This window comes from Nerophis ophidion, linkage group LG08 (assembly GCF_033978795.1).
Source record: "Nerophis ophidion isolate RoL-2023_Sa linkage group LG08, RoL_Noph_v1.0, whole genome shotgun sequence".
Lineage (NCBI taxonomy): Eukaryota > Metazoa > Chordata > Actinopteri > Syngnathiformes > Syngnathidae > Nerophis > Nerophis ophidion.
Window position 1 is genome coordinate 76,468,132 of NC_084618.1, and position 18,260 is coordinate 76,486,391.

Sequence of the window (18,260 nt, forward strand, 5' to 3'; positions counted from 1 at the left end):
TTTTGGATGATGATACCACAAATTTGGGTATCAATCCGTTACCAAGTCATTACAGGATCATACATTGGTCATATTCAAAGTCCTCCTGTGTCCAGGGACGTATTTCCTGAGCATATAAACATAATATATATTTTTTTTAAACTGGGTGAAACGGGTACTTTTTAGAAGCGGTATAGTACCGGATATGATTCATTAGTATCGCAGTACTATACTAATACCGATATACCGTACAACCCTGCTTTGTTGTTTGCATTTTTTTTAGGATCAACGTTCTCAGTGCCATAAACAAAAAAAAAAGTGTTTGATTCTCCTTTGACATTTTGACTTTGCAAAAATTGACATGCAATTAAAATTTTACTCTGCAGTCCAGCAATGTCTATCCACATCAATTTCGTAAACAATTTGCTACTCCGTACCCAGCAGGGACGAGACATTGATACAACGTTGATTATACATACACGTCCTTTAAAAGTGACTTTGAAACAACGTTGCAAAATAGTTTTATATGTAAGTTGAGAAGGAGGGAAATAACCAAATGTCAATGGTCCGCAATATCGCTAAAATTCGCTCCATTCTGTCCACTAAAGACGCTGAGATCATTATCCATGCGTTTGTTACGTCTCGCCTCGACTACTGTAACGTATTATTTTCGGGTCTCCCCATGTCTAGCATTAAAAGATTACAGTTGGTACAAAATGCGGCTGCTAGACTTTTGACAAGAACAAGAAAGTTTGATCACATTACGCCTGTACTGTATATACCTTTATATACATATATACATACATATATACCTGTACTGTATATACCTTTATATACATATATACATACATATATACCTGTACTGTATATACCTTTATATACATATATACATACATATATACCTATACTGGCTCACCTGCACTGGCTTCCTGTGCACTTAAGATGTGACTTTAAGGTTTTACTACTTACGTATAAAATACTACACGGTCTAGCTCCATCCTCTCTTGCCGATTGTATTGTACCGTATGTCCCGGTAAGGAATCTGCGTTCAAAGGACTCCGGCTTATTAATGATTCCCAAAGCCCAAAAAAAGTCTGCAGGCTGTAGAGCTTTTTCATTTCGGGCTCCAGTACTCTGGAATGCCCTCCCGGTAACAGTTCGAGATGCTACCTCAGTAGAAGCATTTAAGTCTCACCTTAAAACTCATTTGTATACTCTAGCCTTTAAATAGACTCCCTTTTTAGACCAGCTGATCTGCCGTTTCTCTTCTTTTTCTTCTATGTCCCACTCTCCTTTGTGGAGGGAGTCCGGTCCGATCCGGGGGCCATGTACTGCTCGCCTGTGTATCGGCTGGGGACATCTCTGCGCTGCTGATCAGCCTCCGCTTGGGATGGTTTCCTACTGGCTCCGCTGTGAACGGGACTCTCGCTGCTGTGTTGGATCCGCTTTGGACTGGACTCTCGCGACTGTGTTGGATCCATTATGGATTGATCTTTCACAGTATCATGTTCTCATATGTTCTCATAGTCATCAGTATCATCAGTATCATGTTCTCATAGTCATCATTGTCACCGACGTCCCACTGGGTGTGAGTTTTCCTTGCCCTTATGTGGGCCTACCGAGGATGTCGTAGTGGTTTGTGCAGCCCTTTGAGACACTAGTGATTTAGGGCTATATAAGTAAACATTGATTGATTGATTGAATGGTCAAATCAACGTCACAACCTGACATTAAATAAACGTAGTCAAAAAGCATGTTGTTTTAATGTTGTATTTGTGTTGTAAAATGTTGGTTGTCAAATGACCAAAATTCAATGGTTAAATCTACGTCAGAACACAACATTAATTAAATGTTGTCAAAAGGCATGTTGCTCCAACGTTAGGTTTGAGTTGCTCAACATCAAGACCTAATTCTACAAGTTCTCAACGATGTTTTAATGTCTTGTGCCAGCTGGGAATGAAATATCAAACTCAGCAGTTCATTGTCACGTCTACTGGATCTCGTAGGGCACTACAACCAACTGCCTTTAATGTAAAATCGATACTTCCAAGATGTAAATACAAGGCCGAAGACGACTCCCTGTGTAGTCTGTCACCTGATCGGACTTCCTCGACACTTTGGTAAAGTGAGACAAGTGTGACTCCTAAGCTATTTTTGTTTGACAACTGCCATTAACAAAAGGAAGTCAGAGATCCATATACGATGTATGATTGATGCAAATGTGTCCTTTATGGTGTAGTGCAGGGGTGCCCATTACGTCGATCGCGATCGACTGGTCGATCTCGGAGGGTGTGTCAGTCGATCTCAAGCCAGGCATTAAAAAATAGACATAAAAATGAGCAATCATCAATCATACCAAGACTTCACTTTCGTCAGTTGTTTGACATTCTCGGCACCCGAGGATCTTGTGAGATGACGCTGGCTGCTGCGAGCTCATATTTAAGAAAAAAATCACTAACAGGGCGGACGCAGAGAAACATTTTATTTCTAGAGACTCCGTACCTACTGTCAAAACTCTAAAGACCGACTGCACAGTTCCTGTCTTCACCATAAAAGACCTGTTTCATTCTGCCTGTGCTAACAAAATAAGAGTCTCAGAAAGCTAACAAGCTACGGAGTTTGATGCCAATGTATTTCTCCCCCGCCCTCAGCGACCGCTTTCTCACTTGCTTGCCCACCCGCACACTCACCGACGTCACTCACCTGCTGCCAGACATTAAAGGGCCACACACATATGCTACTCTCATCTAAAAGTGTTTAAAAACGAGTATGCAAGTTGGACAAATGAGATGCCAAATCCAACCACTTTCATGTGGTATTGGACAGAAAGGAGGACTTTTTTTTTCCTCCATTTGAAAATGCGGACGTTATCAGCACCACTGTCTGATTCCAATCAATGCAAGTCATCAGAATCAGGTAATACACCAACTTATATTCTTGTCTTCATGAAAGAAAGGAATCTATGTGTGTTAAACATGCTTGTATTATCATTAAACACCATTAACTTGTTAACAAAAATGTCTCTTTCATAAATAAATAAATATAAATTATAAATGGGAATGAGGTAGATCTCCTCGACTTTGTCAATTGAAAAGTAGCTCGCCTGCAGAAAAAGTGTGAGCGCCCCTGGTGTAGATTGACAAAAAAAAAAAAATTAATACTGATGACTTATTCTGTGCTAGTTTGGCTATGCTAGCTGTTGCAAAGTAGCTATACTACATTTTACTGAGTTATTTACCAGTTAAAAGATATCACTAACATAATGCTACATTATATTAAAGGCCTACTGAAATTAGATTTTCATATTCAAACGGGGAAAGCAGGTCCACTCTATGTGTCATACCTGATAATTTCGCGAAATTGCCATATTTTTGCTGAAAGGATTTAGGGGAGAACATCCACGATAAAGTTCGCAACTGTCGGTGTTAAGAGAAAAGCCCTGCCTCTACCAGGAAGTCGCAGACGATGACGTCACACGTGTGGGGGCTCCTCGATATTCAAATTATCTTTAATGGGAGCCTCCAACAAAAAGTGCTATTCGGACCGAGAAAACGACAATTTCCCCATTAATTTGAGCGAGGATGAAAGAGTCGTGTTTGAGGATATTGATAGCGACGGACTAGAAAAAAAAAAAGATTAAAAAAATAAGTAAAAAAAAAAAAACGCGATTGCATTGGGACGGATTCCGATGTTTTTAGAGACATTTACTAGGATAATTCTGGGAAATCCCTTATCTTTCTATTGTGTTGCTAGTGTTTTAGTGAGTTTAATAGTACCTGATAGTCGGAGGGGTGTGTTGACGCGCAGTGTCTCAGGGGAGTCGACGGCAGCTATGGACGGCACAAGCTCAGCTTTTCTCCGGTATGAACTGACTTTTTAACCACAATTATCTCACCGAAACCTGCTGGTTGACATTTGGTAGGGATCCGTGTTGGCTTGACCGCGCTCTGATCCATAGGAAACTTTCACCTCCAGGAATTTTAAACAAGGAATCACCGTGTGTTTGTGTGGCTAAAGGTTAAAGCTTCCCAACTCCATCTTTCTATTGTGACTTCTCCAATATTAAAAGAACAAATTGCAAAAGATTCAGCAACACAAATCTACAAAATACTGTATAATTATGTCATTAAAGCAGACGACTTTTAGCTGTGTGTGTGCAGCGCTCATATTTCCTTAAAACCTGTGACGTCTTGCGTGCACGTCATCATTACACGACGTTTTCAAGACAAAACTCCGGGAAATTTAAAATGGCAATTTAGTCAACTAAAAAGGCCGTATCGGCATGTGTTGCAATGTTAATATTTCATCATTGATATATAAACTATCAGACTGCGTGGTGGGTAGTAGTGGCTTTCAGTAGGCCTTTAAATGTGACTGTATCGCAGCACGGTGGGGAAAGGGATAGTGCATGTGCCTTACAATACGAAAGTCCTGAGTAATCCTAAATTCGGGATCTTTCTGTGTGGAGTTTGCATGTTTTCCCCGTGACTCCGTGGGTTCCCTCTGGGTACTCCTGGGGATAGGTTGATTGGCAACACTAAATTGGCCCTAGTGTGTGAATGTGAGTGTGAATGTTGTCTGTCTGTCTGTGTTGGCCCTGCGATGAGGTGGCGACTTGTCCAGGGTGTATGCCGCCTTCCGCCCGGTTGCAGCTGAGATAGACTCCAGCACCCCCCGCGATCCCAAAAGGGACAAAATGGATAGATAGAAGTCAAGAAAGGAAAAAAATACAAAAATTGTTGACGTTACTAGTCCCACTAATACTGATTAGTGGTTTAATAGGGATAGGTTGATTGGCAGTTGTCTGTCCATCTGTGTTGGCCCTGCGATGAGGTGGCGACTTATCCAGGGTGTACGCCGCCTTCCACCCGGTTGCAGCTAAGATTGGCTCCAACCCCCCACCCGCGACCCCAAAAGGGACAAGCGGTAGAAAATTAATGGATGGCTGGAAGGATGTATCGAAGTAGCGCAAACATAAGCATGGAGTTAGCTAACTAGCTATCTAAATCCTCTAAGTGAAGTGAAGTGAATTATATTAGCAGTATAGCGGTATAGCTCGGTTGGTAGAGTGGCCGTGCCAGCAACTTGAGGGTTGCAGGTTCGATTCCCGCTTCCGCCATCCTAGTCACTGCCGTTGTGTCCTTGGGCAAGACACTTTACCCACCTGCTCCCAGTGCCACCCACACTGGTTTAAATGTAACTTAGATGTTGGGTGTCACTATGTAAAGCGCTTTGAGTCACTAGAGAAAAGCGCTATATAAATATAATTCACTTCACTTCACTTATATTTATATAGCGCTTTTCTCAAGTGACTCAAAGCGCTTTACATAGTGACACCCAATATCTAAGTTACATTTAAACCAGTGTGGGTGGCACTGGGAGAAGGTGGGTAAAGTGCCTTGCCCAAGGACACAACGGCAGTAACTAGGATGGCACAAGCGGGAATCGAACCTGCAACCCTCAAGTTGCTGACACGGCCACTCTACCAACCGAGCTATGCCGCCCCCAAAAAAAATGTTCAACTCTTTGAGTTCAAAATGTTTTCCATTGGTATCAGTTGGCTGTGTGTTAAATGCATCTATGACATGATTAGCAAAACATTGTCACATAATGTTCTGACAACTGGAGGCTAACTGTGTTTAACAGCACAGCGGGAACGGGGAGATAAAAGAAAAACAATAACGCATCAAACGACAGATGGGATCTCTCAGCGTTGTCAATCTGTGGTGGGTGCATTGTTGCAAATATAGGATCCTGTTGACTGCAACTAAGTAAACACGTTTTTTTATTTAAAGAGCTGACCTTCCGTAAATAAATGTTGAGCGCCTGGAAGGTGTATTGAAGAGACTTCTGACTGCTAATTAAAGAACAACATACACTATATTGCCAAAAGTATTTGGCCACCCATCCAAATGATCAGAATCAGGTGTCCTAATAACTTGGCCCAACCACAGGTGTATGAAATCAAGCACTTAGGCATGGAGACTGTTTCAACAAACATTTGTTAAAGAATGGGCCGCTCTCAGGCGCTCAGTGATTTCCAGTGTGGAACTGTCATAGATTCTGTTCATAACTTTTATGGACAGAATTTCTAGGTGCAGTCAAGGCGTTGAGGGGTTCCGGTTTGGTGACCGCAGGATTAGGTCTCTGCTTTTTGCAGATGATGTAGTCCTGATGGCTTCATCTGGCCGGGATCTTCAGCTCTCACTGGATCGGTTCGCAGCCGAGTGTGAAGCGACCGGAATGAGAATCAGCACCTCCAAGTCCGAGTCCATGGTTCTCGCCCGGAAAAGGGTGGAGTGCCATCTCCGGGTTGGGGAGGAGACCCTGCCCCAAGTGGAGGAGTTCAAGTACCTAGGAGTCTTGTTCACAAGTGAGGGAAGAGTGGATCGTGAGATCGACAGGCGGATCGGTGCGGCGTCTTCAGTAATGCGGACGTTCTATCGATCCGTTGTGGTGAAGAAGGAGCTGAGCCGGAAGGCAAAGCTCTCAATTTACCGGTCGATCTACGTTCCCATCCTCACCTATGGTCATGAGCTTTGGGTCATGACCGAAAGGATAAGATCACGGGTACAAGCGGCCGAAATGAGTTTCCTCCGCCGTGTGGCGGGTCTCTCCCTTAGAGATAGGGTGAGAAGCTCTGCCATCCGGGAGGAACTCAACGTAAAGCCGCTGCTCCTCCAAATCGAGAGGAGCCAGATGAAGTGGTTCGGGCATCTGGTCAGGATGCCACCCGAACGCCTCCCTAGGGAGGTGTTTAGGGCACGTCCAACTGGTAGGAGGCCACGGGGAAGACCCAGGACACGTTGGGAAGACTGTCTCCCGGCTGGCCTGGGAACGCCTCGGGATCCCCCGGGAAGAGCTAGACGAAGTGGCTGGAGATAGGGAAGTCTGGGCTTCCCTGCTTAGGCTGCTGCCCCCGCGACCCGACCTCGGATAAGCGGAAGATGATGGATGGATGGATGGATGAACTGTCATAGGATGCCACCTGTGCAACAAATCCAGTCCTCGCTCCTAAATATTCCAAAGTCAACTGTCGGCTTTATTATAAGAAAATGGAGGAGTTTGGGAACAACAGCAACTCAGCCACGTAAACTGACAGGGGTTTCAGCGGCTTTTTAAGCGTATAGTGCAAAGAGGTCACCGACTTTCTGCACAGTTGCTACAGAGCTCCAAACTTCATGTGACCTTCCAATTAGCCCACGTACAGTACGCAGAGAGCTTCATGGAATGGGTTTCCATGTACCCAAGTCATAAATCACCAGGTCCAACGCAAAGCGCCGGATGCAGTGTAGATGCCTTCTCTGGAGTGATGAATCACGCTTTACCATCTGGCAATCTGGCCTGAACCCGATAAAACCCCTTTGGGATGAATTAGATTGGAGACTGAGAGCCAGGCCTTCTCGACCAACATCAGCGTGTGACCTCACCAATGCGCTTTTGGAAGAATGGTCGAAAATTCCTATAAACACACTCTGCAACCTTGTGGACAGCCTTCCCAGAAGAGTTGAAGCTGTAAAAGCTGCAAAAGGTGGACCGAGATCATATTGAACCCTATAGGTTAAGAATGGGATGGCACTTCAAGTTCATATGTGAGTCAAGGCAGGGGGCCTTATACTTTGGGCAATATAGTGTAGCGAGTAGAGCTGTGAATCTTTGGGTGTCCCACGATTCGATATCGATTCTTGGGGTCACGATTCGATAATATATCGATTTTTTCGATTCCATTCTTGATTCAAAAACTATATTTTTCCGATTCAAAACGATTCTATATTCATTCAATACATAGGATTTCAGCAGGATCTACCCCAGTCTGCTGACATGCTAGCAGAGTAGTAGATTTTTTTTTAAAAAGCTTTTATAATTGTAAAGGACAATGTTTTATCAACTGATTGCAATAATGTAAATTTAACTATTAAACGAACCAAAAATATGACTTATTTTATCTTTGGGAAAACATTGGACACACTGTGTTGTCAAGCTTATGAGATGCGATGCAAGTGTAAGCCACGGTGACACTATTGTTCTTTTTTTTTTATTTTTATAAATGTCTAATGATAATGTCAGTGAGGGATTTTCAATCACTGCTATGCTGAAATTATAACTAATATTGATACTGTTGTTGATAATATTCATTTTTGTTTCACTACTTTTGGTTTGTTCTGTGTCGTGTTTGTGTCTCCTCTCAATTGCTCTGTTTATTGCAGTTCTGAGTGTTGCTGGGTCAGGTTTGGTTTTGGAATTGGATTGAATTGTTATGGTATTGCTGTGTTTTGTTATGTTGGATTGATAAAAAAATATATATATAATTTAATTTTTCATTTTTTAAAATCGATTTTTTTAAAATGAGAATCGATTCTGGATCGCACAACGTATGCGATTCGATTCGTATTCGAATCGATTTTTTTCCCCACATCCCTAGTAGCTAGTCTAGGGAAATTTAAAACAAATACGTAAAACCTAATCCAGGCAACAGACCTTTGCTAGTTTGACCATGCTAACTCTTAAAATAAAAACAAACAACTTACTGCCAGCATTTAGAGTCGCTACACATCGTTTTTATAAATTCCCAGTTTGTCAAATTACAGTAAATAAGCTGGGTTTTGTTTTTTTTGTTACAAAATTGTCCATGCTGGTTTGGTTGGCTATGCTACCTCTTGAAATGTATATCACCTTCCTACTAACTTGTATTTGCAAGTATGAGTAGCTAGCTGCTGTTTGGGGGAACTAGTCTCCAGTAATGGCTTGTCCAGGGTGTACCCCGCCTTCAGTCCGAGTGCAGCTGGGATAGGCTCCAACACCCCCTGTGATCCCGAGAGGGACAAATGGTAGAAAATGGATGGATGGGTGTTCTAATTGTAGTTCATTCCAAAGGGGACAGACAGTGGAGGGTTGAGAAAATGACAGCATTAGAAGCTCGACTGTGTCAACACTTGTGATGTTTCCATCCTCTTCTAAAACATAAAACAAATATAGAAAATGTTAAAATATTTAAATAATCTGGCATATTGTATCACGGCCTCAAAAACTGCTTGTGGTAGCTCGGCTGGCTATGCTAGAATAGATTTCCATTTATGAATCATCAAACATACAAAGTTGACATACAGATGGAAAATTATTTATATGGCGCCATTTATACCAAAAAGTTCCATTTTGGTTTCATCTGACCATATAACATTCTCCCAATCCTCTGCTGTATCATCCATGTATCCATTTTGGTACAAACTCAACTCGTCGTGTTTGGAGGAAGAAGAATACTGAGTTACGTCCCAAGAACACCACACCTACTGTGAAGCATGGGGGTGGAAACATCATGCTTTGGGGATGTTTTTCTGCTAAGAGGACAGGACAATTTTTTGTTTTTATTCAGTCATTGGTGGAGCATAATATATATATATATATATATATATATATATATATATATATATATATATATATATATATATATATACTTTTTTTATTTAATTTTTTTTATTTTTTTTATTTATTTTACAATTGTTTTTAACATGGCTGTGCAGCACTTTGGAAACGTTGTTGTTGTTTAAATGTACTATATAAATAAAGTGGATTGGATTGGATTGATCCGTGTTAAGGAAAAAATGAAAGGAACTTTTTGGTATAAACTCAACTCGTCGTGTTTGGAGGAAGAAGAATACTGAGTTGCATCCCAAGAACACCACACCTACTGTGAAGCATGGGGGTGGAAACATCATGCTTTGGGGCTGTTTTTCTGCTAAGGGAACAGGACGATTGATCCGTGTTAAGGAAAGAATGAATGGGGCCATGTATCGTGAGATTTGGAGCCAAAACCTCCTTCCATCAGTGAGAGTTTTGAATGGTTGACCAAATACTTATTTTCCACCATAATTTACAAATAAATTCTTTAAAATTCCTTCTATGTGAATTCCTGGATTTTTTCCACATTCTGTCTCTCACAGTTGAAGTGTACCTATGATGAAAATTACAGACCTCTGTCGTCATTTTAAGTGGGAGAACTTGCACAATCGGTGGCTGACTAAATACTTTTTTGCCCCACTGTATATATTTGGGGTTTATAGTCCGGCGCAGCTAGTACATGGGAAAACATTTCTTGGCCCTAGAATTTAGTGGGTGTGGCTAACCAGTGGCTAACTAGCGTGCTAGCATATACATTGGCACCAAGCTACAAGGCAATGTGAAGGTAGTTGTATGTAGATGCTATGCTGTGCCTCTCCAAAACATGGCCCATTAAAATGCTGAGAACACACATCTGCTATGTTTAGCTAAGCTGCCGTTGCCGTGACAACAGACGACCGCTACTACGCTGGTTAATGTTTCATGCAACGACTAGCACGCCGGCATGCAGCATTCAATGCGGAAGGCCGGGTCACACATAAAAATGGACTCGAATCAACGACCCTTTGGTCACGGACCGCGATTTAACCTGTAAGGATGCTATGCTCGTGAAGGCACGCGCGTATGTCGCCATGGCAACCCCCCCTGAACATGTCCTCACTCTCTCTCCCTCGCGGAGAAGCATTAGGGGATACGAGTGTGACCTTAATACACTCTTTAAAGCTCTCCTCTTTGTTGCATGTGTGCAGAGATAAGCCAGCTAGATAAGCTTTGCACGGCCACAGATATACTTTAAACACAACACTCACCAGGACTCGCCCCGTCAACGTCTGCGCCGAGATCATGACCCCCGCCCAGTCCTTCACCGACGTCATCCAGCCCACCTCGCTGGCCGCCCCCTCATCCTTGTCCGCCCTCTTGAGGACGCCGTCGCCCGTGATGACCCGGTGGACCTCCTGCGAGAATACAAGAGGAGGCAACGTCAACACACAAGAACCAAATGTTTATCAAGAGCCACTGTCTTATTCACTGTGATATGAAGAAAAATGTGCACTCACAGTGCAAAATACACTATTATATTATATGAACGGTATTGACAAATGTAAAAAAAATATTTAGATTTACCTATTAAACCACTAATTAGTATTAGTCGGACTAGTAACGTCAACAATTTTTGTATTTTTTTCCTTTCTTGACTTCTATCTATCCATTTTGTCCCTTTTGGGATCGCGGGGGGTGCTGGAGCCTATCTCAGCTACAATCAGGCGGAAGGCGGGGTACACCCTGGACAAGTCGCCACCTCATCGCAGGGTTAACACAGATAGACAGACAACATTCACACACTAGGGCCAATTTATTGTTGCTAAGCAACCTATCCCCAGGTGCATGTCTTTGGAGGTGGGAGGAAGCCGGAGTACCCGAAGGAAACCCACGCAGTCACGGGAAGAACATGCAAACTCCACACAGAAAGATCCAGAGCCCTGGATTGAACCCTGACTACTCAGGACCTTCGTATTGTGAGGCACATGCATTAACCCTTGTACCCTTGTGCCACCATGCTGCCCCATTTTTGACTTCTTTAGAAAAACACAAACAAATATTACTTATTTTATTCATTTGTCTAAGTATCTTTTATTTAAAAATGACTTTCAAAAAACTGGAAAAATGACTTTCGAAAAACTGTTTGACAAAAGTGAGTAAAAAGTATTTATTTTCTGAAACAAACATTTAAAAAAATCTGCAAAAATTACTTATTTCACTAAAAAAATCTGAAAAATACATACATTTACTTAAATTTTACAAAAAAAACCCAGCAAAGCTTACTTTTTGTTTAGTACAATTCCAATAAACGACAACAATAATCACTTTCAGAAATCACATACAAACCCCGTTTCCATATGAGTTGGTAAATTGTAGTTGATATAAATATAAACGGAATACAATGATTTGCAAATCCTTTTCAACCCATATTCAATTGAATGCACTACAAATACAAGATATTTGATGTTCAAACTCAAAAACGAATTTTTTTTTTGCAAATAATAATTAACGTAGAATTTCATGGCTGCAACACGTGCCAAAGTAGTTGGGAAAGGGCATGTTCACCACTGTGTTACATCACCTTTTCTTTTAACAACACTCAAATGTTTGGGAACTGAGGAAACTAATTGTTGAAGTTTTGAAAGTGGAATTCTTTCTCATTCTTGTTTTATGTAGAGCTTCCGTCATTCAACAGTCCGAGATCTCCGCTGTCGTATTTTACGCTTCATAATGCGGCACACATTTTCCATTGGAGACAGGTCTGGACTGCAGGCGGGCTAGGAAAGTACCCGCACTCTTTTTTTACGAAGCCACGCTGTTGTAACACGTGCTGAATGTGGTTTGGCATTGTCTTGCTGAAATAAGCAAGGGCGTCCATGAAAAAGACAGCACTTAGATGGCAGCATATGTGGTTCCAAAACCTGTATGTACCTTTCAGCATTAATGGTGCCCTCACAGATGTGTAAGTTACCCATGCCTTGGGCACTAATGCACCCCCACACCATTACAGTTGCTGGTTTTTGAACTTTGCGTCGATAACAGTCTGAATGGTTCACTTCCCCTTTGGTCCGGATGACACGATATCGAATATTTCCAAAACAATTTGAAATGTGGACTTATCAGACCACATAACACTTTTCCACTTTGCATCAGTCCATCTTAGATGATCTCGGCCCAGAGGAGCCGGCGGCGTTTCTGGATGTTGTTGATAAATGGCTTTCGCTTTGCATAGTAGAGCTATAACTTGCACTTACAGATGTAGTGACAAACTGTATTTAATGACAGTGGTTTTCTGAAGTGTTCTTGAGCCCATGTGGTGATATCCTTTAGAGATTGATGTCGGTTTTTGATACAGTGCCGTCTGAGGGATCGAAGGCTCACGGTCATTCAATATTGGTTCGCAGCCATGCCGCTCACGTGGAGTGATTTCTCCAGATTCTCTGAACCTTTTGATGATATTATGGACCGTAGATGTCAAAATCCCTAAATTTCTTGCAATTGCACTTTGAGAAACGTTGTTCTTAAACTATTTGACTATTTGCTCACGCAGTTGTGGACAAAGGGGTGTACCTCGCCCCATCCTTTCTTGTGAAAGACTGAGCATTTTTTGGGAAGCTGTTTTTATACCCAAACATGGCACCCACCTGTTCCCAATTAGCTTGCACACCTGTGGGATGTTCCAAATAGGTGTTTGATGAGCATTCCTCAACTTTATCAGTATTTATTGCCACCTTTCCCAACTTCTTTGTCACGTGTTGCTGGCATCAAATTCTAAAAAATCAGTTTGAACATCAAATATGTTTTTTTTTGTAGCATATTCAACTGAATATGGGTTGAAAAGGATTTGCAAATCATTGTATTCCGTTTATATTTACATCGAACACAATTTCACAACTCATATGGAAACAGGGTATGTACATACATACACACGTACATATACAGTATATATACAGGGTTTTTCCCGCGTTCAAAATTGCATGGTGACCCGGCCCCAGCTAATTTTGTGCCGCCACCAACCAGAGTGATTGATATCGCTCAACACGGCGTAAAGCTCCGTCTGTGTTTATTGAGCAATTGATGTCCCTCTGCGGCAGCTACGGATTTTAACTGAAGTTGCAGCGTTGCGCCACTATAGAGGCGCTATCTATATATATATATATATATATATATATATATATATATATATATATATATATATATATATATATATATATATATATATATATATATATATCTTTTCTTTTTTTTCCTATGACAGTCGCACACACGCTAAGTGTGGTGTGGTGAGATTATCCTCTGCGTTTGACCCATCACCCTCACGCCCTGGAGGTGAGGGCAGCAGTGAGCAGCAGCGGTGGCCACGCCCGGGAATCACTTTGGTGATTAAAACTCCAATTCCAACCTTTGAAGCTGAGTGACATTTTTATAGTCTTTGGTATGACTTGGCCGCGGTGTGAACTCATGACCTACCGATCTCGACAGCAGTGCACCGGAAAGACCTGAAGCAACTACCGAAGAAGAAACATATCGAATCCTGTTTCCCGCTACTTCTTCCTCCAAACACGACGAGTTGAGTTTATACCAAAAAGTTCCATTTTGGTTTCATCTGACCAAATGACATTCTCCCAATCCTCTGCTGTATCATCCATGTATCAATCAATCAATCAATCAATGTTTATTTATATAGCCCCAAATCACAAATGTCTCAAAGGACTGCACAAATCATTACGACTACAACATCCTCGGAAGAACCCACAAAAGGGCAAGGAAAACTCACACCCAGTGGGCAGGGAGAATTCACATCCAGTGGGACGCCAGTGACAATGCTGACTATGAGAAACCTTGGAGAGGACCTCAGATGTGGGCAACCCCCCCCCCTCTAGGGGACCGAAAGCAATGGATGTCGAGCGGGTCTAACATGATACTGCGAAAGTTCAATCCATAGTGGCTCCAACACAGCCACGAGAGTTCAATTCAAGCGGATCCAAGACAGCAGCGAGAGTCCCGTCCACAGGAAACCATCTCAAGCGGAGGCGGATCAGCAGCGTAGAGATGTCCCCAACCGATACAGGCGAGCGGTCCATCCTGGGTCTCGACTCTGGACAGCCAGTACTTCATCCATGGTCATCGGACCGGACCCCCTCCACAAGGGAGGGGGGGACATAGGAGAAAGAAAAGAAGCGGCAGATCAACTGGTCTAAAAAGGAGGTCTATTTAAAGGCTAGAGTATACAAATGAGTTTTAAGGTGAGACTTAAATGCTTCTACTGAGGTAGCATCTCAAACTGTTACCGGGAGGGCATTCCAGAGTACTGGAGCCCGAACAGAAAACGCTCTATAGCCCGCAGACTTTTTTTGGGCTCTAGGAATCACTAATAAGCCGGAGTCCTTTGAACGCAGATTTCTTGCCGGGACATATGGTACAATACAATCGGCAAGATAGGCTGGAGCTAGACCGTGTAGTATTTTATACGTAATACCATTTTGGTATAAACTCAACTCGTCGTGTTTGGAGGAAGAAGAATACTGAGTTGCATCACAAGAACACCATACCTACTGTGAAGCATGGGGGTGGAAACATCATACTTTGGGGCTGTTTTTCTGCTAAGGGGACAGGACGATTGATCCGTGTTAAGGAAAGAATGGATGGGGCCATGTATCGTGAGATTTTGAGCCAAAACCTCCTTCCATCAGTGAGAGCTTTGAATGGGTGACCAAATACTTATTTTCCACCATCATTTACAAATAAATACTTTAAAATTCCTACAATGTGAATTCCTGCATTTTTTTTTCACATTCTGTCTCTCACAGTTGAAGTGTACCTATGATGAAAATTACAGACCTCTGTCATCATTTTAAGTGGGAGAACTTGCACAATCGGTGGCTGACTAAATACTTTTTTGCCCCACTGTATGATTTTACAGCAAACTACACATCAAATTAATAAAAAGTATAATAAATTGTACGGCGTTCTTTACAGCATATTACTGCAAATTGAAAAAAACTAAAATTTGTTAGTTATGTTAGTCATTTTTATGCTAGCAACAAAGAATATATTTTTGAGCAATTATTTTAAAACATTTCTTTGAATGCATTTATATTTTTTTGACATTTTACATACTCTTTCTTAGGTGCATTTTCATGTAGCCTAGGGCTGGGTGATATATGGATATACTCGATATATTGCGGGTTTGTCTCTGCGCGATATAGAAAATGACTATATCGTTATATTCGAGTATACGTTCTCATGCAGTTGTTTTTAGCTGCAGTCATTACACTACAGGCTTTTTTCACTCCTTCTTGTCTCTCCTTCTCACAGAGACTTAAATGAAGCGCACCTTCTTACGTGATGAGCAGAGAGGTAGCAGCATGAGTAACATTAGCTGTGATGCTAGCGGAGTGGTGCGAGTGGTAATACGAGAGAAAGGATGTGCGAATCTGGTAACAAATGAAGGAAGAATTAATTCCTAACAAAAACAGCACAGGGTTCATCGTCTGGCGGTGGTTTGGCTTAAAGCAGGAAATGTTGAACAAGTATGTGGCAAAAGCGTTGCTACAAAAAGTAGCACCTACTGCTTATTTGTAGCATCATTTGAAAAGTCACTAGAGAATGAAGAGTGCTTGAAACTCTGCGTGTCAACATCTCTGTTCGGTGCCATACCCACAAAATGCCCATGCAACCATTTCCATATCAACACCATATGAAAAAATTAGTCAACAACAAAAGAAAATCATGTCCGCAGTAACCTACTACAGTGGTTCTCAACCTTTTTTCAGTGATGTACCCCCTGTGAACATGTTTTTAATTCAAGTACCCCCTAATCAGAGCAAAGCATTTTTGGTTGAAAAAAAGAGATAAAGAAGTCAAATACAGCACTATGTCATCAGTTTCTGATTTATTAAATTGTATAACAGTGCAAAATATTGCTCATTTGTAGTGGTCTTTCTTGAACTATTTGAAAAAAAAGATATAAAACAACAAAAAACGTGTTGAAAAATAAACAAGTAATTCAATTCTGTCCACTAAAGACGCTGAGATCATTATCCATGCGTTTGTTACGTCTCGCCTCGACTACTGTAACGTATTATTTTCGGGTCTCCCCATGTCTAGCATTAAAAGATTACAGTTGGTACAAAATGCGGCTGCTAGACTTTTGACAAGAACAAGAAAGTTTGATCACATTACACCTGTACTGGCTCACCTGCACTGGCTTCCTGTGCACTTAAGATGTGACTTTAAGGTTTTACTACTTACGTATAAAATACTACACGGTCTAGCTCCATCCTATCTTGCCGATTGTATTGTACCATATGTCCCGGCAAGAAATCTGCGTTCAAAGGACTCCGGCTTGTTAGTGATTCCCAAAGCCCAAAAAAAGTCTGCGGGCTATAGAGCGTTTTCCGTTCGGGCTCCAGTACTCTGGAATGCCCTCCCGGTAACAGTTCGAGATGCCACCTCAGTAGAAGCATTTAAGTCTCACCTTAAAACTCATTTGTATACTCTAGCCTTTAAATAGACTCCCTTTTTAGACCAGTTGATCTGCCGTTTCTTTTCTTTTTCTTCTATGTCCCACTCGCCCTTGTGGAGGGGGTCCGGTCCGATCCGGTGGCCATGTACTGCTTGCCTGTGTATCGGCTGGGGACATCTCTGCGATGCTGATCCGCCTCCGCTTGGGATGGTTTCCTGCTGGCTCCGCTGTGAACGGGACTCTCGCTGCTGTGTTGGATCCGCTTTGGACTGGACTCTCGCGACTGTGTTGGATCCATTGTGGATTGAACTTTCACAGTATCATGTTAAACCCGCTCGACATCCATTGCTTTCCTCCTCTCCAAGGTTCTCATAGTCATTATTGTCACCGATGTCCCACTGGGTGTGAGTTTTCCTTGCCCTTATGTGGGCCTACCGAGGATGTCGTGGTGGTTTGTGCAGCCCTTTGAGACACTAGTGATTTAGGGCTATATAAGTAAACATTGATTGATTGATTGATTCAATTATAAATAACGATTCCTACACATAGAAGTAATCATCAACTTAAAGTGTCCTCTTTGGGGATTGTAATAGAGATCCATTTGGATTCATGAACTTAATTCTAAACATTTCTTCACAAAAAAAGACATCTTTAACATCAATATTTATGGAACATGTCCACAAAAAATCCAGCAGTCAACACTGAATATTGCATTGTTGTATTTCTTTCCACAGTTTATGAACTTACATTCATATTTTGTTGAAGTATTATTCAATAAATATATTTATAAAGGATGTTTAAATTGTTGCTGTTTTTAGAATATTTTTAAATAATCTCACGTACCCCTTGGCATACCTTTAAGTACCCCCAGGGGTACGCGTACCCCCATTTGAGAACCACTGACCTACCACATCGCAAAGGACATAAACCATTTGATTTCCTCTTATGCAGCTCATTTTTATTTGACACTTATTGAAATATCTTGTGCGACATCATGCATAAAAGTGCACTTCATTTGTTTTGAACTATTGTAGTTGCGTTCTGTACAAAAAGTGCACTTTAATTTAGTGTTGTTTTGATATGTCATCTTAGTGACATCATGCACAAAAGTGCACTAATAGCTTGTTTTAAAATGTCTCTGACAATCTTGCATTTTCTGTTTTGTGGCGACTTGTCCAGGGTGTACCCCGCCTTCCGCCCGATTGTAGCTGAGATAGGCGCCAGCGCCCCCCGCGACCCCGAACGGGAATAAGCGGCAGAAAATGGATGGATGGAGGGAAATGACATGAATATTTGTGCCACTGCTTAATAACTGTTTAATAAATACAGTTTTGGTATATTGACTTAATTGTGGTTTCCCTCTCTGCATGTAAGTTTAAAATGAGCATATATTAATGCAGTATAAACAAGAATGTTTTAATGTAGACACATAGCATCA

General features: G+C 41.7%; 1 protein-coding gene across 4 annotated transcripts in view; it reads right to left on the reverse strand.

Annotated features, from left to right (window-relative positions):
- The window catches only part of LOC133558396 (calcium-activated potassium channel subunit alpha-1a-like), a 236,139-nt gene that overhangs the window by 174,164 nt on the left and 43,715 nt on the right, over window positions 1–18,260 (reverse strand). For all 4 annotated transcript variants that reach the window (XM_061909755.1, XM_061909756.1, XM_061909759.1 and 1 more), the window contains exon 2: window positions 10,623–10,769. In XM_061909755.1, coding sequence (XP_061765739.1) covers window positions 10,623–10,769 — 147 coding nt within the window. The remainder of the gene's footprint in view (window positions 1–10,622; window positions 10,770–18,260) is intronic.